The sequence below is a fragment of the Diplotaxodon limnothrissa genome, linkage group LG18 (assembly GCF_057381915.1).
Source record: "Diplotaxodon limnothrissa isolate DT_005_m linkage group LG18, D_limnothrissa_male_GT1.1, whole genome shotgun sequence".
Lineage (NCBI taxonomy): Eukaryota > Metazoa > Chordata > Actinopteri > Cichliformes > Cichlidae > Diplotaxodon > Diplotaxodon limnothrissa.
Window position 1 is genome coordinate 215,516 of NC_140613.1, and position 22,365 is coordinate 237,880.

General features: G+C 46.2%; 2 protein-coding genes across 2 annotated transcripts; both read right to left on the bottom strand.

Annotated features, from left to right (window-relative positions):
* Window positions 1–436: 436 nt before the first annotated feature.
* LOC146612679 (inositol monophosphatase 1-like) lies at window positions 437–7,035 on the bottom strand. The gene is made up of 9 exons (XM_085376911.1): window positions 6,982–7,035; window positions 5,130–5,209; window positions 4,562–4,695; window positions 4,245–4,349; window positions 2,714–2,759; window positions 1,082–1,190; window positions 878–986; window positions 656–807; window positions 437–586 (listed from the first exon to the last, which is right to left on the bottom strand). Exons 2-9 carry the CDS (start codon window positions 5,190–5,192, stop codon window positions 456–458), a joined length of 849 nt encoding a protein of 282 aa, XP_085233037.1. The 5' UTR covers window positions 5,193–5,209; window positions 6,982–7,035; the 3' UTR covers window positions 437–455.
* A 6,897-nt stretch (window positions 7,036–13,932) lies between these two features.
* On the bottom strand, window positions 13,933–16,270 carry LOC146612680 (inositol monophosphatase 1-like). The gene is made up of 8 exons (XM_085377048.1): window positions 16,211–16,270; window positions 15,790–15,923; window positions 15,479–15,583; window positions 15,180–15,225; window positions 15,001–15,109; window positions 14,811–14,919; window positions 14,158–14,309; window positions 13,933–14,081 (listed from the first exon to the last, which is right to left on the bottom strand). Exons 1-8 carry the CDS (start codon window positions 16,268–16,270, stop codon window positions 13,933–13,935), a joined length of 864 nt encoding a protein of 287 aa, XP_085233174.1.
* Window positions 16,271–22,365: the final 6,095 nt, after the last annotated feature.

Genomic DNA, 22,365 nt, shown 5'->3' on the forward strand with positions numbered 1-22,365 from the left:
TAAAAAAAAAAAAAAAATTGTTTGAACATTTTTATAGAGAACAGAATATACTGGAGTTTTCTGCCCCAACTCAGCAGGAGCAGATAAACGGGGAGCCAAGGTCGTAGCTTAGGCGCCGTGTGAGAGAAAAGCATGTGAATGTTTAGGCTTTTATGATAAGGTGGAGGCACCAGAGGCTATAAGAGTTTGATTAATGCTCCACCATTTTGAGATCTGAGGCTGTCTGCATACAGTGTCCATCTCCCGCGTGTGTTCATTAAAATCATCGTTTGACTCAACCCGGCCGGACCAGTGTTGTTATTGTGGTTTTTTCTCTTGTCTCCATCCCCAGTATTTTGAACCTTAACAATGGTGACCTGCCGTCAGTCACACAAACACGCGGGTGCTTTCATAGAAAACTTTTATTTAAACTTTCCAAACAGGAAGGTGTGCTCCTCACACCTGTCAGTGTGTGTTTAGCTCTTCTTCGGTGGTGTGGCGTCGTCTCTGGGCAGACTGAAGGGGACGATCGCTTTGACGAGTCGCTCTGTGATTGTTTTGCTGTTAGCGGCGATGATCCTCCTGGACATCAGGTCCACGTCGCCACCTGAACACGGAGACACCGTTAGCTGGAAACACCTGAGCAGGGAAATGTGCTGTTGATGGGTTAGCTTACCATCGACGTCCATCAGCACGCCGCCAGCCTCGGACACGATCAACGACGCGGCAGCCACGTCCCAAACGTGGATCCCGATCTCGTAGTACGCCTCCACACAGCCCGACGCCACCAGACACATGTTGATGGCGGCGGAACCCGCCCCGCGCACCCTGAGACGGATGGACACGTCAGCTATGGGAAAACAAGCGTGCAGTGATGTCAACGTGGCGGCAGCCTTACCCGTGAACAGGGAGGCAGAGGATGTTTCGGAGGCTTTGGAAGATTTTATCAACAACGTCGGCGTCTCTGTCCGATCCAAACTCCGTGGCCACCATCGCCTGTTCCACGGCTGATGACATCACACACAGATAAACAAACAGGTGATCGACCGCCCGCATAAGTGATGTCACTGATTTATTGGTTATCGATTCGCTGAGCGCTGACCTTCCTGCCGGGACACCTGCAGCGGCTCGCCGTTACAGAATGCTCCCTTTCCCCGCCTCGCCGTGAACATCTTGTCCTCCACACAGCTGAAGACAACGCCAAACTCCACCTGAGGGAGGGGAAGAAGAGTAGAGGCCGCTGTGAGGTCAACAGGTGAGGTCGTTCATGCTCATCCTCAGGTGGCTTGAACACCTGAAGCTACCTGTTAGTGTTTAGAGAGCGCTGACGTTTTGCCAGCAGGCTCAGTAAACTGATCGCAAGGCCAGTAATGTTGTGGGGATGGAGCTGGACTCGTTAGGGTGGTGTCAGAGAGGCAAAGACAATGATGGATAATACCTCCCACCCACTCCATGACGTGCTACCTACAGGAGCACGCTCCGTGAGAAGCTGAGATTACCCATAATGCACCACACTCATCTGCCTGTACAACTCCATCTAACACACTGTAAACACTGCAGTAGTTACAGCCTTTTGCACACGCTCTTTCTACTCTGATGTTGCTGTTAATCCTTGATATTTATTATTGAGGGATTTCTATATATTAGGGCTATTTCTTAAATCTGTAGCAGTTTCTGTACTGGAGCAGCTGTAACCCACATTACCTGAGGGATTAATAAAGTATGCTGATTCTGATTTTCTCTTTTTAGCTGCCAAATCGCCATGGTAACAGATGCTGAGCACCTCACCTAGTCAGGAGCAGGTGAGGTGCCGCGTTTACTCTTTTGGTCATTTTATATGCTGCAGCAGGTGGAGCACCATCGCTTGCTAACGCGTGTGTGGGAACAGCCACGCCACCTCTCCACCTAAGGAAACACTCCCAGGTGAAGCAGACAGTGGTGATGCTGCGCCTGTGAGCCAGGGCGAAGCTCAACTGAAGAAAGATAAAACCAGAAATGGCGCCACTCTGAAAAGTTTCCACCAGAGGGATGAGACCCGGGCTCAAGTAACCGAGGCTCACCTGAGGCTACGTCTGCACGTACACGGGGATTTTTGAAAACGGAGATTTTCTGTTTTCTTTTCTTTTTTTAAATCCCTTCCACAGACGCAAAAATGAAGGAAAACGCTGCTAGGAACATGCCAAAGCAGCAGTTGGCGATATATTCCTAACCGTGTAGGAATGTTGACCAATCAGAAGCCTGGGTGGGAAAGAGTAAACAAAGTCGGGGCATAGAAGCAGAACTGAGTCCTATGTGTGGAGGGACAGTAACTGTTTGTAAGCATGTAAACTCTGCAGAGAGTAAAATTAACAGTATTTTGTCCAAGTCTGCCATTGTAGAAATTCATTTCACAAAAACATGGCACACAGTGTGATGTCAAACGAGGCGCACACCTTTGACGCTGCGTTTTCTCCGTGTTCCTCGTCCACATGTAAACGCAAAATCTGAGTTTTTAAAAATCTCCGTTTTCAGTGACCGAAAACGCCGTTTACGTGTGGACGAAAGGTGCAAACGCATAGAAAAATCTGCGTGGGGTTAGCGGCCCCGTTTTCACTTTTCAGTATTTATTGCTGCTCATTAATAAGACAGAAGGATTTCTTATCTGATTAATCGACTACTAAAGTCAGGGCTGCAGCCCTGTGATGTCGCTGCTGATGTCAAAGGTCAGGAGGATGGTGCTGATGTGGGCTCAGACCTGTTTGTTGATGGCGAATCCGATGGAAATGGCAACAAAAGGAAACCTGTGAAGGAGAAACAGACACAGGAAGTTAACGTGTTGGCACCGTCATACGTGTTCCTGCAGAGCAGGTCTGTTTACCTGTTAGGTCACCACGGTAACCAGTGCCCATCAGCGTTTTAAATGAGCTGATTCAGTGTGCCGAACACCAAGCCAAACAGGAAGTCATCTGCTTCAAAGTAAAGGTTCATCCTAACGTTCATGATGATCACATCATCGATCTACCCGCTGAGGGACGGCTCGAGCTGAACATTGATCATCCTTCATCGATCTCTCAGTGACTCTCTGATCGATTCCCTCTGAGTCAGTTGGACCAAATAAACCTCAGATCTGGAGGTAATCGATCAGAAGAGCCGTAGACCCCGCCTCACTCTCTGAGTAGAGCAGGGCGATATGGCCAAAAATATTTATCACCATATACATTTGAAAATTTGTGATAACGATATAACTGACACGAGACAAAATGCTTTACAACTCCACAACTTTATTAGTGCAAAAACCCATCAATGTATTTTCACTTCAACAAGCAGCTGTTTTATCTGCATTAAAGTTATATAAAATGTAACAGTGCAAACTCCTCGCTGACAGTTTAACCAAAAAGCGTTTCCAGTGGAAACTGGCCGACACATCCTCAGCATAACCATGTATAACATCCACAACACTTAAAAAGAGGTTAAACACACACAACACGGTAACATTATGCTGAAGCACAGCACGTATCACTCCGCGAGGCTCCGCCTACGATAGCCGTTGTTGTGCCAAAGTAGGTATCCCCGACAGAATTTGTTTCCCCTGTGCTGGGAGCAGGAAGTACTGATGTTTTCATTTTGTGAAAAATTAGCATCGTTACATTACCATTCAGTTTGAGGGTTACAACAGAAAATGATATATTTATTGCTCACGGGGTATCAGATGGGATTATTTTAATAAACCATTAACATTTTGGCTGATAACTATTTTTATTCTCCTGTAACTTCACTATATAAAGAGATAAATCCTCCAAAGTTTCAGGAGTAATGCGTCATAATAAGAAGTGTTTGTGAACGAAAAATCAGCAATGTGGGAGACTGTTTGTCCGTGAGTTACACAGGGGGAACAAATTGTGGCAGGATCAGCCTGATATTATTTGTATCCCACTATAACTTTGTTGTATAAAGAGCTAAGATCTCAAAAATGTCAGGAGTATCAACAAAATCAACAATGTGGGATACTGTTTGTCCGTGATTTGGACAGTCCAGCGTGTGCTCCCGACGCAGGGGAAACAAATTCTGTCGGGGATACCGAGTTTGGCACGACACCGGCATGTGCGTATGAAAACAAAGGCACTGCGCATGCGCGTTTTACCCATATTCTATCGCCATCTTTCATTTTCCTATCGTTGCCCGACATTACACCGGTGCTACCGTGAACAGTATGGCCCAGCACTATCTCTGAGCGCCCACAGGAAACAAAGAAGCTGCAATGATGATGTCAGAGAGTGCAAACTCACGCGTGAACGAAGTTGGTCGTGCCATCGATGGGGTCGATGATCCAGGTGGGCAAGTCAGAGAGGACGCAGGGCTCACCTGCAGCCACTGACTCCTCCCCTATGAACCTGAATCGCACAGAACAGGTGAAGCCGTTACACGCTGAACGAGGAAGAGCCACGAGACGGCAGCCAGAGATGTTCCAGCAGGTCATCTCTGCTACTCCTCAGCAGCACACAGCTGGATCCCTGAACATCTGGATCTGATCATAACGCTTATCTTTGTAAACTGATGATCAATAATCCGACTGGACATGCACAGAGGGGGTGGAGCTTCATACCTGTGGGTGGGGAACTTTTCCTTCACTGACTGGATGATGAGCTGCTCCACCTTCTGGTCGGTCTGCGTCACTAAATCCACCACCGAACTCTTCGTCATCACTGCCCTGTCACCACGCAGAGCGTCACACACCACCTGATCAATGCACCAATAACTGATCAATATTTACTCCTGATCAATGCACTGATAGCTTATCAATCAGAAGCTGATCAGCCAATAGTTTCAGTTACTAAGTCTGTCATCTGGGGTTAACCTGAGATTTCAAGATAAAAGCCTTTGTTTCCTCTTTGCGCTCAGAACGTTTCAGAGAAGAAGAAAGTGACTCCACCCCCTCTGTTTTGGAGCGTGCTCAGTAAGTGAAGAAATGGCAGGAAGCGGATTCTGCAGTCGTGACGGCCGTGCGGCTCACTGTCAAGCAGTCGTCAGCTGACCCTGAAGGTCACATGGGCGAGTGACGTTCAGGTGAAAAGAATGAACTTCCTGAGACTCCTCTGTTTCATAATGAAATCACCTGTAGGCCCTGACAGGTGAGTCTCAGGTGGGAAAGAAAAAGGAAGATGACGACTGACCTCTCCAGCTTTTCGTGCCACGGCGACAGCGTGGTCCATGGCGTTCTGCCAGGGGTCAGCCATGTTGGAGGAGGAACTTCCTGTGGAAAGAGGAAAGACTGCGTGAGGTGTGTTCCAATATTCCACTTTGATCAGGAAGGTTCCTCACTGACATACGCTTCAGTTGTCCATACACTAGGGGAAGCAGCTTCAATGCTTCCTTTATGACCTCCTTTAGCAGAGGAGACACTGGACCGTCTTTATGAAAAGGGAGGAGAAAATGGCGTCCCATAATTCGTTATCCATCCGACCATTCATGAAAACATAATCGCAGTAACCAAAGCGGAGCAGATCATGTAAATTCTAAGTGTTTTTTCTTTTCATTCAGAACCTGTATATATATTTATTTACAGCTTTTATCAGCAGCAGTGAAACTCACAGCTGAACCCTGAGCGTCACATGAAGAACACAGAACGCTGTATGAGCGCAACATTATGATCTATACGAACTGATCAAAGTGTGCTTGTATGATCAGTGATCGTTAGTAATGTCCAGTGTTGGGAAGGTTACTTTAAAATGTATTCCACTACAGATTACAGCACTGCTGAGAAACAGAAGCTGAGTTCACTTCATTTCTGCTGTTTCATGGAAACAGTTACTGAGGACCAATAAGTGGGCTCGCCTCTGAACGCTCAGCGTGACACTGATGAAGAGTTTTGGGACACAAGTTTTAGTAATATCATCATTTTAGCAGTATTGCAGAAAATGTTCCTCCTCCTTTAAAACACCAGAAAGATATGCTTTACAGACTGTTATCGTTTCTATGACCTCCATAAAACAAGAACACACACTGTGGTGAAGCTAGACCAGCCTTTTGTAGTTCGTCTTCTGCACATTGTAGTTTCAACACGCCAGACTTCCTGTTAAAGAGACACCAGTGTAAGGTTGTTCATGTTTCTTTAAGTTCCCCAAGAAGTATGATAAATGTTTTTTCCTGATAAATTTGTTAATACTTTTAGCTAAATTTTTTATCCATAAATGTAAGTTTACTAATAAAACACCATATTTCTGTCATTATTTTAAGGATGTGGAAATGTACATACAATCAATATCAGACTCCACCAACAAAAAGGCTCAAAACAATATATGTATGTGAATTTTTGCGTGTATTCTTATAATTGTTACCTTTTTCTTTACCCCTGGCTTTGTGTGTTCATGTTCTGTTGTTTTGTATACTTCATCTGTTCGTATGTTGTATACTCATTGTTTGTTAAATAAAGTTTTAAAAAAAAAGTGTAAGGTTGTTCCGGTTCTAAGTGCACGCCTCTTCCCTTTTCCTGAGTCCTCAGCAGTTCTCCTTCTCACCTTTGACCTCAGTGACGTTTTCATCGAGGTCAAGGAAGAGCGTCAGGAATAGGAGACATGAGGGACTTCTGGAATGCACCAGGAATGCCCAGAGTCCTCATCATAAGGACCACATCAGTAATCAATAACATCAATCTGGGAGGTGATGGATCGATAATCCAGTAACACCAATCCTGACCTATCACAGCGGGTCCTGAATTGGCCACAGGTGACCGCTAAGTGGCTGTCTCAGCGCGTCCTCTCATCGAGTTTACGGTCACTAACCGAGTATATACTGATTATCAATGAGCGTTACCTGGTGGCACGTGACGAAGTGTCAAGCGCGCCGACACCTTTCCGTGCGCGTGCCCACCGGCACTGCCGCGCCGTATGAAATCAGCTGATTTCTGAACGGAAGTACTACGCCGCTGATTCCCGCCACAAATTCCAAAACCGGAAGTAAGGCGGCGGATCAACGAGACGTTTCGAAAACAAGTAAAGAGGAACAGCGCGAACCCTGAAAACGCACCTGAGGCTCTCGAGGTCGGTCTGAAGGTAATCCGTAACGGGTTAGCAGCTCCACTTTCGGGTTTCTTCTTCTACGTTCTACGACTGAGCGCTGCCGCCTCCTACTGGACATTGACTGTCACAACAACAACACTAGAAAAGGTTGCATTTCCTGCGAAAATGCAGTGAACGCCGTGTAGTGGAATCTGAAAACAGCAGGACAGCTATCTGTTGAAAACAGGTGTAGAAGCTGAACTCTGCTTTATTTGAAAGACTACACTGAAGACTGTCAAGAAAGCAGATTACATGCAAGCAGGGGAGATGTCCAGCATCTGTCCCATGTAGTGCTCGAACCCTTGCCACCAGATCTCACAGCAGCTGCGCATCCCACTGCGCCAAACCAGTTCTGGTCCCAAACAAAGATATGATGAGAGGAAAAAAACGTGCACTGTGCAGAAGAAGCTAAATGCGCAGAAAAGAGGTGAAAATGCTGAATGTTCAGCAACAAAGAGATAAGGAACCTGAAAATTGTGCTGAAAAGAGGTGAAAAAGCTGAAATTTGTGTGGAAAAGTTTAAACAGTTGAAGTGTTAACTGAAGAAAATGTTGCCATAAGCGGGATTCGAACCCGCGCCTCCTACTCTGAGAACGGCTGCTCATCTCACTGAGCTAAAACACGACTCAGCAGCAAAACTAGTGATCACACTGATAATGTGGTACCTGTCAGCAAAATGGGCCAAAAAATGGCATAAAAAGCTGAATATCTCAAAAAGTATAAAAGTTATCATCACCAAAAGATATAGCAGTGGAAAGCAGAAATAGCAGAACAGTTTAAAGTTTGAATGGTGAAAATCGACTGAAAACTGAGGGAGTAGTTAAGCGGCAAAGAAACGGAGCAACTAGAATAATAAAGGATAAAGAATAAAGAGAAACAGGAACTCAACAGTGTGCCTTTGAGGCATCCACACAAATACACCACTAAAGCCTACTACTACCTACTGGCGTGGCACGGTTTTCAGGGTTTTGCATTAGGTCATAGTACCTGGTACTTTTACGGTACCTGCACAGCCGTAGCTCCGTACTTTATTTCAAACACAGAACATTACAGATCAAAGATCTTGTACATATCCAGATAAGCAATGTTAGAATCACAATCAGCATACTTTGTTAATCCCTCAGGAAACGATGTGGTTTACAGTTGCTCCAGTACAGTAACAGAAACAGACTATTTAACAATACAATATGTTACAGATTTAAGAAAAAGCACAATATATACAAATCACTCAATAATAAATAACAAATCAAATCACTTTTATTGTCACATCACATGTGCAGGTACATTGGTACAGTACATGCAAGTGAAATTCTTGTGTGCGAGCTTCACAAGCAACAGAGGTGTGCAAAATACAATAACGTAAGAACAAGCAAATATAAGAATGGCTACATCTGAGAGTAATAAATATATGTACAATATAAGAGTGTATGCATTACTAAATGTTAATATTAAATGTGTGTGTGTGTGTGTGTGTGTACACATATTTTACAAATTAAATAGAGTAAACAATAATAAATATATAAAATATACAGAGTTGAATATGTGCAAAACAGTGGCGTTACTGTACAGTGTGGAGTGCATAATGTTAAAGTTCCAGTAGTGAAGCTGAGGTGTCTATGACGTGTTCAGCAGTCTGATGGCCTGGTGGAAGAAGCTGTCTCTCAGTCTGCTGGTACGGGACCGGATGCTGCAGAACCTCCTTCCTGATGGAAGCAGTCTGAACAGTTTATGGCTGGGGTGACTGGAGTCCTTGATGATCCTCCCCGCTTTCCTCAGGCACCGCTTCCTGTAGATGTCTTGGAGGGAGGGAAGCTCACCTCCAATTATCCGTTCAGAGCACCGCACTACTCGCTGGAGAGCTTTGCAGTTGTAGGCGGTGCTGTTGCCATACCAGGTGGTGATGCATCCAGTGAGGATGCTCTCAATGGCACAGTGATAGAAGGTCCTGAGGATGCGGGGGCTCATGCCGAATCTTTTCAGTCTCCTGAGAAAGAAGAGGCGCTGCTGCGCCTTCTTCACTGTTTTGTTTGTGTGTACTGACCACGTAAGATCCTCAGCCAGATGTACACCAAGGAACCGGAAGCTGCTCACTCTCTCCACAGCAGCGCCGTTGATGGTGATGGGGGTGTGTACTTCTCTGCACCTCCGGAAGTCCACTATCAACTCCTTTGTCTTTGCGACGTTGAGGGTGAGATGGTTGTCTTGACACCAGTGGGTCAGGGCGCTGACCTCCTCCCTGTAAGCCGTCTCATCACCGTTGGTGATAAGACCCACCACTGTAGTGTCGTCCGCAAACTTCACAATGATGTTGGAGCTGTTAGTGGCTGTGCAGTCGTAGGTGTAGAGTGAGTACAGGAGAGGGCTCAGTACATCAAGGATTGACAGAGGTGATTATAAATAAGCATCAAGAACACTGACAGGAATATTACAGTAAAATAGAAAAGAGCGTGTGGAAAAGGCTGTAACTATTGCAGTGTTCACAGTGTGTTAGATGGAGGAGTTGCACAGGGAGATGGCCATGGGCAGGAACGACTTCCTGTGTCATTCCATGGTGCATTATGGGTATCTCAGTGAGCGTGCTCCTGTGGCTGACCAGCATGTCATGGAGTGTGTGGGAGGTATTCGCCAGCATCACCTTTATCTTGGACAGCATCCACCTCTCCGACACCACCCTGAGAGAGTCCAGCTCCAGGCAGGTGACATTAAAGATGATATGACACTGATATGAGAAATAAAGGTAAGGGAATGATGTAAAGTAACGCTCTTCGTGGTCACACTCATGAATGTTGTAGTGGAGGAAAAAAGACAAACATAAACAAGTAAAATAAAATAATTCTATGCAAAGAGCAGTTTACAGCAGGGTTGTTTCGCACTAGGGGGCGATAACAGACTAGAGAAAGAGGCTTCTACAGCTTTAATTGCCTTCAGGTTTTGTGATGGTTGAACACACTGAATGTGCTGTTTGAATTCATCTTTAGAGAACATAATGCAGGGTTAGTGCCTCTGAATGTACACTTATGTATATAAAACTTGGCCATAATCAGGTCAGTTATATTTACTGTGTCAGGCTTCTTTTGTAGATCTGTAGTTTTCTGTAAGATGTCCTTCCAAAATAAAGACTTCAGCACTTTGTTCACACTTGTTAATATTCAGATCTAAGCCAGAAGCTCCAGAGAACGCTTTCACTGACTCCAGAGCTGCAACATTTGGTTTTTGTTCTTCAGAATAAGGGTTAGGGTAGTACCACCAGCCAGCTGAGTGATGATCAGACTTCTGTCCAGCAGAGAAATACATTGAATTTTACTGGATCTAATATGGTCTGCTAAGAGTTGGGCGACTAGTAAAAAGAGGTACGGAGAAACAGGCCATCCTTGCCTGATGCCTGTCGACAGATCAGATCTAGGACAGGTTCCACCAGCTAGTGTCACTGAGCTGTTAGCGTTTCTGTAGTCTCTCTGCAGATGAAGTCACTTCCAAAGCCAAGTTTATGTCAGGACTGTGAACTGGTGTTTCACAAAAACCTAAAATAACACGACTCCATTGTCATCAAAAAGTTGACAGTAGTCTAAAATGTCCAGCACTGATCTGATATTGTTGGTTATGTCTGTTAGCCACAAACCTGATTGTGTTCATCTATGAGGGAGCTCGGGACCATTTTGAGCCTCTTTGCTAAAATTAGAGCAAACGTCTTGTAATCATTACTAAGCAGACAAATAGGCGCCAATTATCTTGAAGTAAACGATCTTTATTGGGTTTGTGAATGAGAGAGGGCAGTCCCAACGCGGGCCCAGCTCAGCAGCAAAAACCTGATAAAACTGCAGATAGACCGTCTGTTCCTGGTGATTTGTTATTTTTGAGAAGATTCATCTTCAAAGCTCCCATCGCTTTCTGACAGGTCGTCTAATTTAACTTGAAGATTTGCCAATTCCATTTCTTCTTCCTCTAATAAAGTTTCTGGTCTTTTATTGGAAATAGTGAAAATATTTGCTACAATATTAGCCTCTTAGGCTTTCCTTGAACTTTTTAACAACCATGTTTCAAATTTACAAAGTTATCAGTTCCTTCTAAAATCAGTATCTTTTGTCCAGAACGTGGAGATCAAGTCTTTTATTTCTGTCTGAAACTGATTATTGTTTAATAGTGAGCTATTGGGTTTCCAGTAACCAGAGTTAGTAGCAGGTTCAGAGATGGTGGATATGTTTATTTTAATTGATATAACTTTGTGATCAGTAAATGGTGCAGGGCAGTGATTCTTAACCATGGATGGGCCGCCAGCCACACCGTGAGTTTAGTTTTACACCTGTGGACCGCGTGATATCATAAGTTACTAATCAAAGACACCGGGGACTACTCTCACCCATGAAAATCTCAGTTACAATACAGCTCCCCACTGCTTGGTGAGAGGTGTTTAATCAGCTCAATAAGCAAGCAGAAGAAGACGCTGTCTGCCATTTACAGTTAGATATGGAGAAGTTCTTAAAACAAAAGATGAAGATGAAAGTGACAAATGACACTGAGCTGCCGTATCACAGACAGGGCCTGAGACATACAGCATCGGTTTCTGGGAAGAATAAAAAGAGTCCATTTGTCTCTTTGCAACTAGGCGAGTCCACTGATGTCACCATTGCCACCTGACACTGGTTTCTGTTCGTTATTGCTGGGACAGCAGTTTGCATGAAGACTGGCTGTTTTGGAGAGCTACCAACACTCAGGATGTTTCACTGAGAATGACCTGGACTGGCAGAACTGGTGTGCAGTGATGCTGCAGCTTCAATGACTGGCAGCTGTCAGGGCGTCATTATGCTGATTCTTGATCGTGCACCAGAAGCTAGAAACGATGTGACCAGAGTTCCACGAGATGATGGAAGTGAAAACAATCAACTTCATTGAAAACAATGCTGTGAACTCCAGATGTTTTGTGAGGACATGGAAGCAGATCATGTCCAGCTGCTCTACCACAGTGAGGTGAGATGGGACAGGACTGGTCCTCAAGTGTTTGTTTGAACTGAGGAACGAGGTCTTCTCTTATCACACGGAGAAAAGAAAAGAAAACAAAGAAGAAAGGAGTCTCCTCTTAGACATTATCATGCCAACTCAAAGGTCACAGCTGAGCTTGTCTACCTCTGTGACGTTTTCTCACTGCTGAACATCTCACTTCAAGAGAGAAACTTGCTTTGTGGACTAAGAGGGCCCAGGAGAAAACGATGGACATCTTTCCACTTTTGTCCCACACCTCAGAAAACTCCCCTCAGGTGAAGGTCAGTGACTCAGCCTGTCAGCACCTTTCACAACTGACAGAGTCATTTGATGATCCCTGAGAAGGGCATGTGTGGATTTATGGACCCATTTTCTGTGAATACCACGGAAAATGATGTTGCTTTGCCCTCACATCTGGAATCCCAGCTTCGGGAAGTTTCCACCGACAGCACTCTAAAGTTGCAGTGGGGCAAACTGGACCTGGGCTGGAGTCCTGTCTCAAAGGAGTACCCATGTCTGGCACTGAGAGCTGTGAAACGCCTTCTCCCATTCACAACTACACATCTGTGTGAATCAGGATTTTCCATTTAATTCAGTTTTATTTACACAGCGCCAAATCACAACAGCAGTCACCTCAAGGTGCTTTATATTGTAAGGTAGACCCTAGAATAATACATACAGAGAAAAACCCAACAATCATATCACCCCCTGTGAGCAAGCACTTTGGCGACAGTGGGAAGGAAAAACTCCCTTAAACAGGACGAAACCTCCGGTTCAGGGAGGGGCGGGGCCATCTGCTGTGATTGGTTGGGGTGAGAGAAGGAAGACAGGATAAAGACATGCTGTGGAAGAGAGACAGGTTCCATCCTCGACCGTATCGCTCCACGTCAGACACGGTTCGCCACTTTAATGGCCGACTCTGAACCAGTATCAAGAAGGTTAACTCCCTAGCATCGCTCAGCATTTTCAAGCCTGATTGGTGGAGGTGATAACAATGATGCTGGTGGTGATGAAGGTGATTACAGGCATCCTGCTTAAACTGTGAAACAAACAGTGAATGAAGCGTATTTGTTTGTTACCCACAGCAACAGGTGATCAGGATAAGAGCCAGTTCAGAGCGCACAGGTGCATCTACAGTGGACAGACAGCGAGGCACAGGAGGAAGAGGAGGGGAATGAAGAAGACCAAGAACAATCATCACTGATGATATTTAGTCAGCTATTGTAATCCATGTCTGTCCTGTTACTGCAGCCTCTGCTGCTTTTACTGAACTGTAAACATTATTGTAATGTACATAAATCTGGAGTGCCTCTACTGTAAAGTCTCTGTGTCACCTACAGGAAACTACTGCGCGTCTGTTTTAGAGAAACCTGGAAAGGCCCCATGAATACACCGTCACAGATGAAGCAGGCTTTAAACTGGCGAGGGGAAGGCGGAGACGCTGCAGCATAACAGCGGGGTTCTCCTCACGCTTCTGTGGCACACAGGATGTGAACAGCTGGATCACATTCCCAGGGAAGATGTTGCCTGATGTGGATGAGGTGTTCCGACATGACGCTGCAGAATTACCCTCAGCAACTCACAGCGATGTGCTTTCCACGGAGATTTCATTGTGCTGATTTCAGCACTGGCATATCAGTTTGCTAAACACACTTTCAATAAAAACTTCCTGTTAACAACGGCTTTCGCCTTCCGTCTTAAGCTCCGCCTTCCGTCTGATGATCGGCCTGAGCAAGTCTGACATCACCACGGTCATCTGAGAGCTCACACTTGTTTAGTCTAAATCAGTCGTGTGTTCAGAAGGTTTAAGCTCACCAATCAAGAACAGGAACGTTTGCACGCAGATTTTTATTGGTTCATTGATCACAGAAGTGTCACTAATCGCTTTCAATACGTTATCGTCTGCAGCAGCACACTTCCTGTCAGCTGACCTACAGTCTGGTCACACCGGTCGCCCCACACACACACACCTGTGTTGGTCATCATCGTCACGGCTACAGGGGAACGGCCGGATCACCTGAGCAATGCGACTGGCTACGGCGGCGGAACTGGCGGCGATGACTCTTCGGGACATCATGTCAAACTCTGAGCCTGAGGACACACGGACCAATTAGACGACGCCTCGCAGCTAAAAAAGGTGACACGACATCATGCGGCAGATACAGACCGTCTGTATCTTTGACAACTCCTCCAGCTTCCCGGACAATGATGGCGGAGGCAGCGATGTCCCAGCAGTGCATCCCGATGTGATAGTAGGCGTCGGCACCGCCTGTCGCCACCTGACACATGTCAACCGCTGCTGTGCCCAGTGCACGCACTCTGAAACACGCAAGCAACAACACGTCAACACAAACGCGAAAAAACAAAAAAGTTCAAAATGCAGAAAGAGCTGTGGTCTCTTCCAGGCTCGTTCAAAGAGGAAAGTAGGTCGGTACATGTGTGCCAACAGGTCAGAGAGCATGCAAAGGTCATGTGACCTTCACATCTTTTAAGAAAGCTTTGGGTGTGAAGCCCACAGGAAGGTCGGTTGGACCTGAACACCACACCAACCCCGAGACCGACCTCTGACCTCTCAGCTATTGCTGCACTTCGAGCTGCTCTGTGATGGATCCAATCAGTGATCAATGAAGCGCTCTGAATCCTGATTTTCTTTCTTCTTAATTTCATTGGTGTGCTGATTCAAACTTTATTTATACAGCACACCAATGAAATTAAGAAGAAAGAAAATCAGGATTCAAACCTCAGAGTCAATGCAGGTGCACTGAGCATGCTCAAAAAGCAGGGCCGGGGGGGCAGGGGGGCCCGGGGGCAGGGCCTTACCCGTGCACAGGAAGCTTCAGCAGTCTGAAGATGTTGGATGTCATGGTGGACAACGCAAGGTCATCACGCTCTGCCCCAATCTCTGTCACCACCACACACTGGCTGATATCTGATTGAGACAAAGGTCAGCGTGAAGCCGGATCCACCTTAAATGCACGCCACACAAGCATGGTGTCCTGTGTGATGTCACCTTCCTGTCCAGAGACGTGCAGTGGCTCTCCGTTCAGGAATGCCCCTCTTCCTCTTTGAGCGTGGAACAGTTTGTCATCAACACAGCTGTACACGATCCCGAACTCCGTCTGAGAACAGCAGTACGAGTCAGTCGGACCACTCTGACCCCCGACCCCGGAGACCGATGGCTCAGCCTACCTGCTTGTTGACAGTGAAGGCGATGGAGATGGCAACAAACGGGAACCTGATGAAAGACAGCAAAGGATCTGTCAGCGCAGTGCTTCCCAAAGCGGGGCGGGGCGGGGCGGGGGGGGGGTGTAAGAATTTAAAATAAAGGGGGGCCTTGGGAAGCACTGCTCTAACCTCTGTTACCTCGCGTTCTCCGAGGGCAACGACGGTCCTAAGACTTCATGTTTTCAGGTTCTCAAACCTTTGTGGGGTTTTAAACTGGGGACACCGTATGTGTGCGAGTTCATAATGTGGGCGGAGCCACTCACCTGTGGACAAAGTTCACGGTCCCATCAATAGGGTCAATGATCCAGGTGGGGAGATCGGTCAGCTCTACACGCTCACCTGCAGCCACAGACTCCTCCCCGATGAACCTGAGGTCACAGGTGTAATATTATCTACCTGCTAACTTCCTGCCCGCCGTCACTAGGCAGACTTTAAAACAGTTTACAACCTGGGCGTCCAATCTGAATCCAGTTTGTGTAACGGGTCCCTCCCCAGAGTTCATGCTGGATTCATTAGTCGACTGTGACACAATGAAGCAAAATAAAGACAGTGTGACAGTAGAACTCAATAGAACCTGTGCTGAGGATACTGGCTCCTGATGGCAGATAAGATGATCGTCTCAACTCGTTGGTCCGTTTCTGTCACCAGGTCAGCCGGAGAGCTTTTGAGCTTCACTTCCTTCTCCTGTTGGAACGCTGTCAGCACCACCTGGTAGCAAAGACGCAGGTAAAGGCACACAAACGTTTGTGTGCGCGCGTGTCCGTTCATGCACGTGTCTGTGTGTGCGCCTGTGTGTGTAAACTCTGCTCCGTGACATTCCTGAATGTTCCTAGGAAACCTGACCGCTTGCTGAACCGCAGTGTCATCATCACCTGTAGCTGACTGAGCAGCCGTCCAATCAGGATTCACACCAGAAGCACCTGTTACAATTAAAAACGCCACACCATGACCTGTGACCTCAGTGCTGTGTTGTGATTGGCTGCTGTGTCACTTACCTTACTGGCCTGTTTGGCAATGGAGATGCCGAAATTCAGACAGTCGGTCCAGTCGGCCATTGTGAGCGAGCGGTGTTGGCGAGGAGGAGGAGCAACACTGAGGACACGAAGAGAAGGAGAGAAAGCAATGAAACCAGAGAGAAAAGAACAAATCAAAAGATGAAAGAAAGAAGAGACTGAAACACACGGCGAGGAGGAGGAGGAGCAGTGTTCACACCTGTGACATGAAGAAGAAAACTGTTGCAAACACCTCAGCTTTTTCCTGTTTTATGCTACAAACAGCCAATCAGAGCTCACCTCCCACCACCTGCAGTACAGCTGACCAATGCTAGCTCTGCTAGGAGCACCAGGCTCCTCCCCTTCATATCAACCTCATGCACTAACACTGAGCGTGCTCAGAATCAGCATCAGGAACAGAGTACAGCACACTGTGGCTGTGTCCCAATTCAGGGTCTGCACGCTGGAAGTACGCATTTTAAGTGCGGTTACGTCACCGCCACGCGACGACGGCTGTTCCAATTCGAAGTGTACTTCAAATGCATACTCCAAATGCGCCGTCGATTTCCCCAAATATCAAGCGTGGTCCGGTGCACGCTTCATGGTCCCATATATCCCACAATTCATAGCGCGGCGGTGGGTGTAGAGAATTTTGCCGCAAAATACGGCAGAAGGGAGCGGCCAGAGGTTTTTTTTTTTCCCAAACTTTATTAAACTTATAAAGCCAACAGTCAGTCATTCCAGTTCAGTTTGTACAGTAGACATACAAGGCAAATAAAAGTAACAATATACAGTACAATGAAATAAGAAGGATAAATAAATAAAGGATAAAAAAGAAAAAAGGGGGAATGTGACAGACTTCATAACAACTGTAACGGTCTTTTGCATTTGATGTTTGTTGCATTTGATGTTTGTTGCATTTGATATTTGTTAAGCTGTATGTCTGGATTTTGTCCCTTTACGCCCTCTGGTGGTGAACTGTGTAGGGTACAGCTTTGCTGTTTGGGTCTCCACCCAGCCACTTTTCTTTTGCTAGCGCACATGGTGTCTGCATGCTGCAGCTCACAGTTAGCTCCACACATGGAGAAAATATCGTTTAAGAGTGGAAATAATTGACAAAGACGATGGAAGATAAGGCAATAAGGCCATAAAGGACTATTTAGTACCTCCTGGATGTCAGCTCACGAGGTTTGTGTATTTTAAATGTTTATTTTCTGTAATTAAGGATTTTTGATTGATTGGCACTACGTACAAGAGCGCATTTTGATGTGATGTTTTTGTTTTATTGTTTTGTCCGTGAGCAGTTCTCACAGGTTGCCAAGACCAGAATAAACCCTGTTTTATAACTACATCGTGTGTACGTCAATCCTTGAGGGTGCTACAACAACTTTGTACTTGAAAGTTGTGACAGCTCATTCGTTAAACATTTCTGAATGAATTTCAATCAATGATAAACCTTTTTTATTTGAAGTTAATTTAAGAGAGTTTAAGTAATATTCAATTTCAATCAAAAACAAATTAAATGATGGGGTTGAGTTTTGAAATTTACATTTATGTATGTGGAATTTCCCCAATAAGATGGAGCGGCCGAAGAGTGAACTGTCAAAAGTACTGAATATGACGCCACTTATTTATGTGCAAATGTGTAATAATTAAAGTCAGTCATATATATATATATATATATATATATATATCACGGTGGTTAGCACTGTTGCCTCACAGCAAGAAGGTCCTGAGTTCAATTCCACCATCAGGCCGGGATCTTTCTGTGTGGAGTTTGCATGTTCTCCCCGTGTTTGCGTGGGTTCTCTCCGGGTACTCCGGCTTCCTCCCACCGTCCAAAGACATGCAGCTTGTGGGGATAGGTTAATTGATTAATCCAAATTGTCACTAGGTGTGAATGTGCGAGTGAATGTGAGTGCGAATGGTTGTCTGTCCCTGTGTGTTGGCCCTGCGACAGACTGGCGACCTGTCCAGGGTGTACCCCGCCTCTCGCCCTATGACAGCTGGGATAGGCTCCAGCGCCCCCCGCGACCCTGAAAAGGATAAGCGGAAGCGAATGGATGGATGGATATATATATATATATATATATATATATATATATATATATATATATATATATATATATATATATATATATATATATATATATAATATAATTGATCCAACATGGCGGCGCGTGCACACGCAGCGGCTTCTCTCTCTCCCAAACAAACTACTTTTTCGTGTTTTTCGTCCTGTAAGTTGCAGTGTTTCTGTAAGTCTTTGTCGCGTCTATCTGTGTGCAAGCGAGGATATGCCCGAACACTTCTTCTCGACATCAGCAGAAACAAACTTTTTAAGTTAAACTCTGTGGACACCGAGAAGCTGAAAGATCTGGGTCTGCTCCGAAGGCCTACTCAATCACCGACCCCCACTCCCGCACTTCGCCCACAATGGATGCGCCTCAAGTGGTGTGAGAGGAAGCAGAAGAGGGGTAAGCGCGGTGGCATCCGAGCTAGGCTAGCGGCTAGCCCACACAAACCCGCCATCCCCTCTATCGTTCTGGCCAACGTACGCTGGCTAGAAAATAAACTGGACGACATCCGACTGCTACGTTCATCTCAAAGGAATGTAAAGGACTGCTGTGCTTTTGTGTTCACGGAAACATGGCTCAGCGACAGTGTCCCGGACCGCGCCATTCAGCTCGACCAGCTAACATGCTACCGTGCTGACAGAGTCATCGTCGCGGGAGGTAAGACCCGCGGGGGAGGACTTTGTGTTTACATCAATGATGCCTGGTGTCGCGATGCTGTTGCGGTCTGCAAACACTGCTCACCAGTGCTGGAGTTAATGGTTATTAAGTGCCGGCCATTCTATCTACCGAGGGAATATACAGCCATACTCCTGTGCGCTGTGTACATCCCTCCCTCCTCCAATGTCAACAACAGGAATGAGGCACTGAATGAACTGTACCAGCACATCAGTGAGCAGCAGACAGCCCATCCTGATGCTTTTCTCATCCTGGCTGGGGATTTCAATCATGCAGACTTAAAGTGCGTGTTTCCAAAAATGCAACAACACATAGACTTTCCAACAAGGGGAAATAACACACTGGACTTTGTTTACACCACCCAGAGAGGAGCTTACAAAGCTTTTCCCCTCCCCTACCTCGGCGCCTCAGACCATATCACTGTCATGCTAATGCCTGCTTACAGACCGCTCGTTAAAGTGACCAAACCGGTTCGTAAGCGGATACAAGTGTGGCCAGAGGGGTCTTCAGAGGCTCTACAGGACTGCTTTAATACTACAGACTGGAACATGTTTAAGCAGGCTGCCACCTATAACAACACCACTGACCTCCAGGAGTACGCAGAGACTGTTACAGCCTACATCAACAAGTGTATTGAGGATGTAACAGTCACGAAAACCATAACTGTCCGGGCCAATCAAAAACCATGGATGACAGGAGAGGTCTACAGGCTGCTGAAAGCTCGGAATGTTGCCTTCAGAGATGGAGACGAGGCAAGCCTGAGGACAGCTAGGGCCAACCTTTCCCGTGGCATCAGAGAGGCTAAGAGACAGTACTCCAGGAAAATATCTCATCACTTCAAAGACAGCAGAGACTCACGGAGCCTGTGGCGGGGCATTCAGACCATCACAGATTACAAGCCCCCACCACAGACCTGTGATAGCACTATCCCCCTGCTGAACGAGCTGAACACTTTCTTTGCTCGCTTTGAAGTCCAAAACAGCACCACTGCACAGAAGACCCCACCCCCTCCTGGTGACCAGGTGATGACTCTGTCCCCGGACAGCGTGAGGAGATCCCTCAGCAGGATCAATGCACGTAAAGCTCCGGGTCCTGACAACATTCCTGGTCGTGTACTGAGAGACTGTGCAGTGGAACTCACTGATGTCTTCACAGACATCTTCAACATATCACTCATCCAGGCTGTCGTCCCCACATGTTTTAAAGCCACCACAATCATTCCGGTTCCAAAAAAGTCATCTCCCTCCTGCTTTAATGACTACCGTCCTGTTGCACTTACTCCCATCCTGATGAAGTGCTTCGAACGACTAGTCATGCAGCACATCAAGACTGTCCTGCCCCCCTCCCTGGATCCCTTCCAGTTTGCGTATCGGCCCAACCGCTCAACCGATGATGCCATCTCCACTGCACTCCACTCGGCACTCACACACCTGGACAAAAAAGACTCATATGTTCGAATGCTGTTCATAGATTTCAGTTCAGCATTCAACACCATAATCCCCCAACAGCTCACTCAAAAACTGGTCCAGCTGGGGCTCAACACCTCACTGTGCAACTGGCTGTTGGATTTCCTCACCGGAAGACCTCAAGCAGTACGGGTCTGCAGTAATACATCCAGCACCATCATTTTAAACACGGGGGCCCCGCAGGGATGTGTGCTGAGCCCCCTCCTCTTCACTCTGCTGACCCATGACTGCACTCCATCATACAGCTCCAACCTCTTCATCAAGTTTGCGGACGACACAACGGTGGTGGGTCTCATTAGCAACAGGGATGAGACCGACTACAGAAGTGAGGTGAGACGCCTGGCCACGTGGTGTGTTGACAACAATCTCTCTCTGAATGTGGAGAAGACGAAGGAGATTGTTGTGGACTTCAGGAGAATGCACACCCAACATGCTCCTCTGACCATTGACGGAGCGTCTGTGGAGAGAGTGAGCAGCACCAAGTTCTTGGGTGTGCACATCACAGAGGATCTCTCCTGGACGTACAACACCACAGCACTGGCCAAGAAATCACAGCAGCGTCTCTTCTTTCTCCGCAAACTAAGAAGAGCAGGAGCACCAGCCCCCATCATGCACACTTTCTACAGAGGCACCATCGAGAGCATCCTGTCGAGCTGCATCACTGTGTGGTTTGGAGTTTGTAATGCGTCCTGTCATAGAACCCTCCAACGCATAGTGAGAGCTGCAGAGAGGATCATTGGTGTCTCTCTCCCCTCCCTCCAGGACATTTACAGCACCCGTCTCACTAAAAAAGCCCTTTGCATGGCGGCTGATCCCACGCACCCAATGCAAAGCTTCTTCAAGCTGCTGCCGTCGGGGAGGAGACTGCGGAGTCTCCAGGCCAGGACCAGCAGACTGAAGGACAGCTTCATCCATCAGGCTGTCAGGAAGCTTAACTCCCTCCCGATTCTGCCCCCTCTCCCCTCTCTCCTCCACGGTCTCACTGAACTCTGTCACACACACTCACACACACACACTCTCTGACTCACTCACTGGCCTGCACCAGTTACCAGTCACTTTGTGGAGCATTGGACTGCCATTACCTCATAAGACTTTGTTGTTACACTTTCTCTTACCGTACATTACTAAATCTCCATTTGCACTATTTGCCTATTTGCACTACTCTGCCTGGTTTACACTCAATGTCACTTACCCATTATATTGTATATTGTATAGCTTTCTTGTTATATGTAAAATTGTATTTATTTAAATTTTTACTTTTTAATTATTTTACTTGCATTTTTAATCACTTTTATATTTAAATATATTTAAATGTTCATTTGCTATTTATCTAGGGATTGAGAGTAACGCAAATTCTATTCTCTGTATGTCCTGTACATGTGGCAGAATCGACAAATAAAGTTGACTTTGACTTTTGACTTTGATATATATATATATATATATATATATATATATATATATATATATATATATATATAGTGGGGCAAAAAAGTATTTAGTCAGCCACCGATTGTGCAAGTTCCCCCACTTAAAATGATGACAGAGGTCAGTAATTTGCACCAGAGGTACACTTCAACTGTGAGAGACAGAATGTGAAAAAAAAATCCATGAATCCACATGGTAGGATTTGTAAAGAATTTATTCGTAAATCAGGGTGGAAAATAAGTATTTGGTCACCTCAAACAAGGAAAATCTCTGGCTCTCACAGACCTGTAACGTCTTCTGTAAGAAGCTTTTCTGTCCCCCACTCGTTACCTGTATGAATGGCACCTGTTTGAACTCATCATCTGTATAAAAGACACCTGTCCACAGCCTCAAACAGTCAGACTCCAAACTCCGCCATGGCCAAGACCAAAGAGCTTTCGAAGGACACCAGGAAAAGTATTGTAGACCTGCACCAGACTGGGAAGAGTGAATCTACAATAGGCAAGCAGCTTGG

What these genes read in the sequence shown, in the direction of transcription:
- LOC146612679 (XM_085376911.1), bottom strand. Translation starts at nt 5,192, where the DNA reads ATGGCTGACCCCTGGCAGAACGCCATGGACCACGCTGTCGCCGTGGCA. An exon ending in GAAAAGTTCCCCACCCACAG is followed by an intron (nt 4,350 to 4,561) that starts GTATGAAGCTCC and finishes TGTGCGATTCAG; the next exon opens with GTTCATAGGGGAGGAGTCAG. An exon ending in GATTCGCCATCAACAAACAG is followed by an intron (nt 1,191 to 2,713) that starts GTCTGAGCCCAC and finishes CCCCTCCCTCAG; the next exon opens with GTGGAGTTTGGCGTTGTCTT.
- LOC146612680 (XM_085377048.1), bottom strand. Translation starts at nt 16,270, where the DNA reads ATGGCCGACTGGACCGACTGTCTGAATTTCGGCATCTCCATTGCCAAA. An exon ending in TTGCCAAACAGGCCAGTAAG is followed by an intron (nt 15,924 to 16,210) that starts GTAAGTGACACA and finishes CTTTGCTACCAG; the next exon opens with GTGGTGCTGACAGCGTTCCA. An exon ending in AGTTGTCAAAGATACAGACG is followed by an intron (nt 14,082 to 14,157) that starts GTCTGTATCTGC and finishes GTGTGTCCTCAG; the next exon opens with GCTCAGAGTTTGACATGATG.